General features: G+C 31.6%; 1 protein-coding gene across 1 annotated transcript; it reads right to left on the bottom strand.

The window, feature by feature from the left end:
* Nucleotides 1-1395: 1395 nt before the first annotated feature.
* Nucleotides 1396-4626, bottom strand: LOC106776925 (protein TIFY 6B). Its single transcript, XM_014664399.2, has 7 exons — nucleotides 4402-4626; nucleotides 3543-3628; nucleotides 2861-3162; nucleotides 2471-2555; nucleotides 2104-2368; nucleotides 1855-1912; nucleotides 1396-1762 (listed from the first exon to the last, which is right to left on the bottom strand). Exons 1-7 carry the CDS (start codon nucleotides 4490-4492, stop codon nucleotides 1651-1653), a joined length of 999 nt encoding a protein of 332 aa, XP_014519885.1. The 5' UTR covers nucleotides 4493-4626; the 3' UTR covers nucleotides 1396-1650.
* Nucleotides 4627-9842: the final 5216 nt, after the last annotated feature.

The raw sequence follows: 9842 nt of genomic DNA, 5'->3' as shown, positions 1-9842 counted from the left end.
TTGTTGAATACTTTTAAAAAACTATGTAATTAGTGTTAATAAAACTAAACAAAGAAATATTATAATTACAATTTAATGTAAAAACTAAAAAAAAACATGTAAATAAATTGTCAAATATAATTATTTTTTTTACAACAGAATTGAGTTAGATATTGGACTTAATATTATAATTCACCACCTAATTCATAGAAGATTTGAGAAGTTGGTTTAAGTTAGCTTTGACCTAATTCTAAAAAAATGAGTAGGTTATTTAATATAATAAACACTCCTTTAACTATGATAATGAAATATCTTTAATAAACTATAGAATTTTAAAATAATATTCATTTGTCTTAAAATACCTATTTTAATAATATTTATAAATAAAATATGAGATAGTTATAAGAATGAATTCTTTGTTAGCTTCATAGGTGAGAAGTTCATGATGAAACAAAAATAAATAAAAATTACCTTGACAAAAAAAAAATACTCAGAGAAATAAAAAGTGTTTAACTCTCTATGCAAACAGTAAAGAGAAAAAAAAAGTGAAAATTACTTCAAATATGAAAGAAAATGTATACAAATTATATATATAGATATTATTAATATATATTTTTTATATAATCAATTATATTTTCCACGTATAATTAATATTTACATTTATTATTATTACAATAATAAATAATTAAAAATAATATTAAAATAAATAAGTAAAATAAAATTATTAATAATAAATACCATTTCTTCATTTTTATTCCTTTTTTCATTTAGTTAATTTTCTTTTTCTTTTATTTTCTGCTTCACTCAACGTCCTTCCTTCTAATGAAAGTATAAAACTTTTTAGGTTGTGAAATTGTCAATGGATATATAAATATCTACTGCAGCCTAATTGATAGAATCAATATGATTTGACTTAAAGTCTATTTGTATTTTTGCACCACTGATATTTGTCCAAGGGAATCTATTCCTTTAATGTTAACCATATATTTATAATTTTCGTATATTTTACAACAATTAATAGATTAGAGTAAAGAGCCATTATAAATGACAAAATTTTCTTCATTTATATATTTAACAGGTACATATGATATGAAATTATCAGTTAAACTAAAACAGTTTTATATCAATTCATTATGATCCAAAATAACAACAATTTTTTATCAGGTATACCATTTTAGTAGTTCAACATTAACTCATGTATTTTTAATATCTTAATTTTTAATTTTATTTATTGTCTAGTAGTCATATATTATAATTGTTCTAGTTCAAAATTAATTCCCTTGCAACCCTCCATTATGCACTCATATGCACCAGCTTACTCCTATAACTCAACCTTTTGTTCTTGTTTGACAAATTAAAGATAAAAATATAGGTAAAGAAGGTATAAACACAATTAGTAAAACTAAAACTGAGTGATTTAAGGAATGTACAGAAAATAAATATAAATATAAATATTATTTAAAGTTGCCTTTAATTCCAACACTGTAACAACTTGTCCTGTTGGAAGGTAACAAGGTATAAAAGCCCTACACCAAAAATAATTAAAGTAAGGCTCTACCTAATGACTGAAAACAGTTTAATACATAATAATCTCAGCTTAAGTTCTGATAAAAATAAAATCATCTGCACACAACTTTACTATGTTACAAGTTGCATCAAATATTACTACTACTATCCTTGTTTGGTTACACCCTCACTTCCACTGATGTTAGAAACAGTTGCACTCTGTTCTGACATATTCTCATACTTCTTGTCCAGGTTATATGGTGCTGCACTCAACACCCTGCATGAACAGAAACACCTCAGACTCCAATAATTTTTCATCCATATAATCATTTTTTCTTGTGAGTAGATAAAAATCATGTATATGCTAACCTTTCTTTGCGCTTCTCCAAAAATCGAGCCAATGATGCCTTGCGAGCTTGTGGCACAGCTGCATAAAATGTGAAAAGAAAATGTCATATTCATTCAGAAAAACCTTCTGATTGTAGAATCACTGACTACAAACACTTGCAATGATCAAAACAAATAATTTTGGATAAGTATAAAGTAAATTTATCTTACCCCAAATGAAAAAGTATATAAAGAACCAAAGATACAATTAGCAGCAATAAATTACCATACCTGATAACAGCATGGTGTTTGTGTTGACTACTTTAGGAGTTTCTGCTTTGTTAACAGAAGTAGGGGTACCACCAGATGTTTTAGCTGCCAGAAATTCATCACTGCTACTTGAAACACTCCCTGATTTTGTACCAGTATGTGAAGACCCAGATAAATTACTTGAGAGTGGTATGAGTTTACTATGTATGGGTGCCTGAACATTAGGCACTGACACCTTAGAAGCAACTGATAAGCCATTCCTAGCCATCAACATGATTGCTTGAGCCTGAAGAAAAATGGTCAAGGATGAACAATGAGATGTATGTTCCTCTTCATATACTCAATTAGTTTGTTCATTGTGTATGCAGCAAAACATGAGAGAAAATACCTTCTCAGGAGTTATATCATCAAAGACATTCACAGTGCCAGCATAGAAGATGGTAAGTTTAGGAACAGATACAGATGGTTTCACACTGTTATTTCAAAATGATACAAGTTAGAAAATAACAAGTTTGTTCATTGCAGTACAGCACTCGAATCATCTTTTTAAACAAGGCCGGTTCAAGACACAAACAGATAAAGCCCTTGCTTTAGGTCTCCAAGAAAAAAAATCTCAATTTTTTTAGTACTAATTTCTTTATGTCTTAAAAAGGTCCTCAAAAATTTCTTTGAGTACTATTTGTTTGAGTTCTCCAAGAAAAAAACCTCCAAGGTCTCCTAAAATCTTGAACCACCATTGTCTCTATATAACTGTTTTCAAGCACAAAAATGTAATTACCATGATTCAGTCATTCCAGCAACAGCACCAACACCAACTACAGGAAGAACTGAATGGGGTGCTGTAACAGGTATTCCCCCTAGTAGTGGTTGCTTCATACTAGAAGCATTCATATTCTGACCAAGAGTTGCAAAGGGATTATTTAGTGATAGAGGTCCCATGGAAACTGGAATTGCTTGGTTGGGAACTGGAAACATCTTCACATTATGAGGGCGGTTCATATGATTCACATCATGTAGTGTAGTATAAGGACTCAGGGAAAAATGAATGCCACCACCTTGTTCATCATGATTGACAGATTTCTAAGTAATAAGAAGATTACAGTTAATGAAAGAGCAAAACTTTGTTGATGTGAAAGTGGATTAAACAAATCTATGTGAACCAAAAGACATGAGGTAGTGCAAAACTTCTTAAAGCTAGGTTCAGATCTAAAGGACAAGTTCATAATTCAGAAAAACTAGTATAAGCAGATCTATACCAACTTACATTAACAGAAAAGTTTTCCAAAACCAGACTCAATAAAAATACCAATCTGAACGCAGTGGAGTCATCTGATCTGCTAAAAGTGAATAAGTTTTACTCACTTTACTTTACAGAATATAAAGCCTAATCAACCAACTGTTGTGCTAATTTGCAATTTTGAACAAATACACAAAAACTGAGAGAAGGTGTATATTCAAACCTGAGGAGTATTCAAAGACATCGAATGAGGATGGACAGATACTTTGTTCATGAAGGGCCATTTTACCATACCTCCTTTTGTGAAACCTACATACCAGCAAGGAACCATCAACATAAATTTCAATATTATTAGGGTCAGTAAAAAAGAAGGAATTCTGTAGGAGTGTTGGAAAAATTTTGATTTTTTAAAATTGATCTGTAGGAATTCTGTAGGATGTTTTTATTATAGAAGCAAATTAGTAGTAAAATTCAGTTCCTATATTGCTTCAACCCAAAATCATTTTAGACCCAGAATTAATTCCTTCATGTGAAACCAAACACACTTGAAAATTTAACTAAAATCATGTTACTTGGTACTTCAATATGATTCTGCAGAATCTAACATGAAACCAAATACAAGCTAAATAGACTGCAAAGGATGCACAAGAAAGGAAAAGGAAAATTGAGGAGTAGATTGTCAAATTTTATGACTTGGCATCATTCTAAGTATTACTGTGCAGAAGCATCAACACCCAAATCAACATAACTGGTAAAGAACTGAAGAATGATATTTTTTTTCAAATTACAAATTCCATACACAGTCACATAGAAAAATTCAAATATAGAAACAAGAATCACTATACATGAACTCCCTAACTATTAAATAATCCGCAGCTCTACAGCTGCAGCAGAAGTAAAGTTGCATGAACAGCTCTTATTGGTTAAAGAAGGATGAAATACAGACTAAAAAATATGTCCAAACTCATAAACCAAGAAAATTTAGTAACTGGTTCGGATGTTCAATTTCCCAAAAAAACAGAAAAACTGAATTGAGTGATCATACAGAGGTCAGAAAAAAAAACAAAAAAACATAAACATGCCTGAGATTTTGCACCCACTATCATTATTCATCTCTTCCTTCGTTCCAACGAATGGTTCCTTCGAGTTCAGACCCATAAAATCTCTCTCCATTTTCAGAGCAAAAAACTAAAGAAATTCAGAAACCCACTCCAAAAGTTTCTTTCTTTACCATTCAAAAACAAAACTGAAGCAACACCTCTTCCTTTCTCACGTTAACCCGACAAAGAACAAAGCAAGCACGCCATAAATAAAACTAAATATTATTATTATTATTATATAAAACAAGTCGTTATAACTGCAGAAAATAAAAAATGAAAAAATAAATAAATAAATAAAACAGATAGAGGAAGGTGTTTGAAAATCCAAGGGAGTAATTAATTTGTTTGAATCAATTAATGAGATTTTGACCGCCAAGATTTGTTTTGTTCTTTTGGAAAAATCAAAGAAACAATGATGAATTATGAAAGGTTGGTGAGTTACCGGTAGAAGAACCGGATAGTCCGGTATAAGACCACGTGCGCCTCTGTCACACCTTACCATACTTGTCGTCGGTGTCCGACAGCGATCTTTTGTACTGCCACACATGTTAAAATTATGCACGTGTGTAACACGTGCTTACATGTGTTACTACTAGTATATGATATCTCATTATTCTTTCTATTATTAATCATATGTTACTCTTTTTAATGTATTTTTTCTTCATAATGTAAAAACCACAAAACAAAAAAAAATTCCAACCTGTTAAATGATTAAATTTTATGATCATATTTTTTTACAAGCTTAATTAAGATTTGATTTTTCATAAATTTAGATATCTAATAACCGAGTTTCTATTAATTTTTCTATTTAATGAATATTTAAAAATTTTATATTTTTTAATTGAGTGAATGTTATATAATTATCATTTTAAATTGGATTATATGAGTATCATTTTGTTATGTTATCTTAATTGGTTTTACATATATAAAAATATAAGAGTATAAATGTTAATATAAAAATAATATTACATATAATGTAAATAATATTATTATAATGTGTGTTTGATGCTCCTAACATTATTCTAAATATATTTGCTCATAAAATTCTTCTTTGATATTATTATCATAACATAATAGAAGTGCAAGAAGCATTAAGAATGCACATATAAAAATCAAAATTTAACATTTTCCTTCCCTTACTAAAAAAGAAAAATTTAATTTCTGTCTTTTAGAATTATCCCACGCAAATAAGAATGGAGGAGTTTTGAGAAGTATTTACTGGAATGATTATGTGTTTATTAGAGGGATAATGATACTTAGACAACATTTTTTTAACAACATTTGAACATTATTTATGATTGGTACAAAATTACTTCACAATCAATAATAATAATCATAAACACCACCATGTACCAATCACAGAATGACATATAGATGATATTCAAATATTGTTAAAAAAATGTTGTCTAAATATTATTATCCTTAATAAAATGAGACGCATTAAATCACAGTCTAACCTTTAAATTTCAACCTCTTTTGGTTTCTTCCTCGTTAGAGATTTCAAAAGTTAGTCAGATTCTCTTTTTTAATTAGTTTTTATGTAATCAATCAACTTGTAAGCTATCTTAATAGGAATTTTTTTTTTATTTCTTTTTTAGTTTTAATTTATATGAATTTTTTTTTCTTTATATATACATGAGTTCAATATTTTGTTTCCTTCTATTGTTAAATAAAATTCTAAATAGTTCATGCGTGAAATTTTGAAACATCTTTATCTTAATTTTTTTTAAAATAGTTATAGTTTTTTTATTTTAAACAATATTTAAATTTCACTCATGTGATAACTAGCGCTTCATTAGACTGTCAAATAATAACAGATGACTCTGACGTGTTTAATTTTAATTTTTTGAATTAAAATTAAAATTTATTTTTATAGATTAAAATTAATTATTTTATAAAATCCAACACTACTTTTAACATTAAAAAAAAAATTAATAGGATATTTTTTTTCTTGTCCATCCACCGTTTTCACCACCAACCAATCTTCTCCATTCCTCCACCCACCAATCTTATTCATCTTCGCATTCACCGGTCTAAACCGTCACGACCAAGATGTTAGAGACATCACCAGAATCATATTTACGCATCCAAAATGCTAGCCAATCACTGGTTTTTTTCGACAAGTTTCGTTTGACGTTGTCGCCTTGAAGACGTCATTAGCATTTACCGACGACCATGATTCGTCGGTAAATTAGCATTTATCGACGGCTTACCGACAGCTAGCACACTGTCTGTAAAAAGGTTGTCGGTAACTTGTACCGAAGGATTTTGGCCGTTGGTAATTACCGAAGGCTACTGGTCGTCGGTAATTACCGAAGGCCTTTGCCGTCGGTAATTACCGAAGGATATAGGCCTTCAGTAAATCCGTCGGTAAATGTCGCGACCTGGTTCATCTTCTTCCTCTTCCTTCCTCGCTCTGTGTCATTTTTTTTTTCATTTCCACGAACTCCACCACCAAAAAACCATCACGCGAATAACCGTAGGAAAACATGGAGAGTTGAGCTCGCCGGAAAAGTTTAGGACCGGTGATGTTGTGTCATTTTATCATGGAGAGTTGAGCTCACCGAAAAAGCTTAGGACCGATGATGTTGTGTCATTTTATCATGCACAATTAAGCTCGCCGGAAAACTTGAGCTCGCCGGAAAAGTGGAGCTCGCTGGAAAAGTTAAGCTCGCTGGAAAAGTTAAGCTCGCCGGAAAAATGGAGAGCATCCCGTGATGGTGGAGAGTATCCTACGACAGTGGAGAGCAACCCGCAATGGCAGAGAGTTGAAGCCACAAGACGGTAAGGAGAAATGAGAAATGAGTAGTGGTGGTGTGAAACTGAGATGGTAAAGAAAAATGAGGAGAAACGAGCGTGTTTGCCCATTATATTGACACTGGAGGCGGAATTTGGGCAGGAAAATTCCCGCTCTTTTTACTGACGGCCCAAAGCCTTCGATAAATTCGTCGGTAAGTGACATTAAAGTTACCGACGGGCATGAGCCTTCGGTAAATCTGTCGGTAATGTCGGTAAGTGAAATAATGGGCGGGAAAATTCCCGCTCTTTTTATCGACGACCCAAAGCCTTCGATAAATCCGTCGATAAGTGACATTAAAGTTACCGACGGGCCAAAAGCCTTCGGTAAATCCGTCGATAAGTGACAGTGCCATTACCGACGGAAAAGGGCCTTCGGTAAATTCTTCGGTAACTGACATTGTCACTTACCGACAGACTTGTCGAAGGCTTTTGTCCGTCGGTAAAAGAAAATCAAAATCCCTCGGTAAAGTCGTCGGTAATGGAATATTTACCGACAGATTCAGTTCCGTCGATAAAAATTCGTCGGTAATATTGATAATTTTTGTAGAAGATACTATTACCATTCAAAACCCTTTCCTTTGTTTTCTTTTTGCCTTTATGTTGTGAGGAAGATGGTGATGATAGAATAGTCACTAAAATTGAATTACAAAAGCATATATTTAAGTTGAATTGATTAGGTTGAACACAAAACTTTCATCTTTAAATTGAAATGAATTGTAGAAGACACAAGTGTAAGATTTCATTTTAATAATGTAAAAACTACTAAAATAAACGTACATACATGATAACTTGCAATAAACCTGAGACTACTAGAGCAGAAGATTTTATCCTTGAAGAGCAAAACTTTCTATCATGTTGCTCATCTCTCAACAAACCGCTGGTTCAACTGAGAAGATGTCCACTTCTTAAGTTCACACTGGTTAAGGTGATCATTGCAAAAGAGAAAACAATGCATAGACAAACAAAAACAAAAACAATGGTAAGCTAGTGGTAAAACAATTAATCATAATAAAACAACATTACAACATGGTTTACACCTCACACAATAAAACCATCCATCCTTAACATGCAACAAACTTAGACTTGACTATTCAGATATACAATGAATATCGAGCTAAAACATGTTCTGCCCTTTGTATGGTGGAACAGTTGACAACCATCAAAGCTATCACACAAGGTCAATCCTTCAACATGCCTTTTGCCAGATGGAGAAAGGGCCTCAGGCTAGGACCATGGTGGGTTATGCACTTGTATGGTGGAACAACTGACAACCATTAAAGCTACCATACAAGGTTAATCTGTACCACATCTTAGACCATACTGGAAGTACTTAGACTAAGACCTCTTGCTACTCTCACCACATGACTCATCACTCTCTACTTAAGCATGGATGATCATTAGAGTGTCGGGATAACCCATCAGAACTGAGCTTTTTACATTCATACTAATGATATTAATGATGTGACGATAGAGTAGGCTTTAGGCGACAAGGGTCTTCATGTTTAGTAGTGATATAATTTCACTTTCTTTAGTATTTGTCTTTCTTTATTATTTGTCTTTTTTTAGTAGTTTTCGATACACCAATCTTGTATATAGGTCAATACTTGTATGTTGTATGTAAAGTTTAAAATTTATGATTATTTTGGATAACTGTAAATTTTACTTTATATTCCTTTTTTTTAATTGATATATTATATTAAACATGTGATGATTATTATATAATTAAATACTATATTTTCGACGTTACATGATTATTTTAAGAATAAATAAACTCAAAAAACATATAAAATATTTATTTAATAAAATAAGTAAAAACAAGTCAGCCTTTTATTTATTTTTTTAATCTGCTTATATTAAAAATAAGGAATGCTAATTGTTTTAATATGAAAAATTATATTGACTTCTTAAATAAGTAATTATTTTATAAATTAATTATTTTAGAAAAACTTATTTTAAATTTAATAAAAGGGTTCATCATCCTTCAAAAATTGAGGTTATCCATTGACTTGGGAACAAGATGAAGATGATGTTTTCTTCAGAGGACTCAAAGAACACTAGTGCAAAAACGTTGTTTAATGTCGGTTATTTTGGGCTTTTAACGTCTAATCTTAAACCGACGTCTAAACCGATGACGTCAGTTAGTACCCACGAACGATGTCAATAAACGTCGGCACTGGTTTGAATGGACGTCTAAAGACACTAATTAGACGTCAGATAACGCATTAACCGACGATGAAGAGCACATATAGACGTCGAACATGACAAAGACTGACGTCTAAAGTCACTATAGACGACGATTTTTGCATTAACCGACGTCTAATACAGTGGTTGTGTTTTAGTGCAGTTTTGTTTCCGTCTTTGGATAGCCTAGTAGCACAATCTCCTTTTGCTAGTTTCCCCCAAAAAAAACTTGCGTCTTTTGAATTTCTTATGGTCCCTTCAACCCAAAACCGAACCTAGGTGGTTACTTAGTTTCATTTTTCATCCGCAAGAGGAAAAAATCACGGTGAAACGAATGCTAGACAACGACCCAGGGTCGTTTTTGGGTTGAAACGATCAAAAGAAATTCAAAAGACGCCGCTATTTCTAGGAGGCAGCTAGCAAAGGGAGAATGTGTTACTACG

Source organism: Vigna radiata, chromosome 11 (assembly GCF_000741045.1).
Source record: "Vigna radiata var. radiata cultivar VC1973A chromosome 11, Vradiata_ver6, whole genome shotgun sequence".
NCBI lineage: Eukaryota > Viridiplantae > Streptophyta > Magnoliopsida > Fabales > Fabaceae > Vigna > Vigna radiata.
This window is presented reverse-complemented; position numbering and strand designations above follow the sequence as displayed.

What these genes read in the sequence shown, in the direction of transcription:
- LOC106776925 (XM_014664399.2), bottom strand. Translation starts at nt 4,492, where the DNA reads ATGGAGAGAGATTTTATGGGTCTGAACTCGAAGGAACCATTCGTTGGA. An exon ending in AAACACCATGCTGTTATCAG is followed by an intron (nt 1,913 to 2,103) that starts GTATGGTAATTT and finishes CATTTTATGCAG; the next exon opens with CTGTGCCACAAGCTCGCAAG. An exon ending in TTGGAGAAGCGCAAAGAAAG is followed by an intron (nt 1,763 to 1,854) that starts GTTAGCATATAC and finishes CTGTTCATGCAG; the next exon opens with GGTGTTGAGTGCAGCACCAT.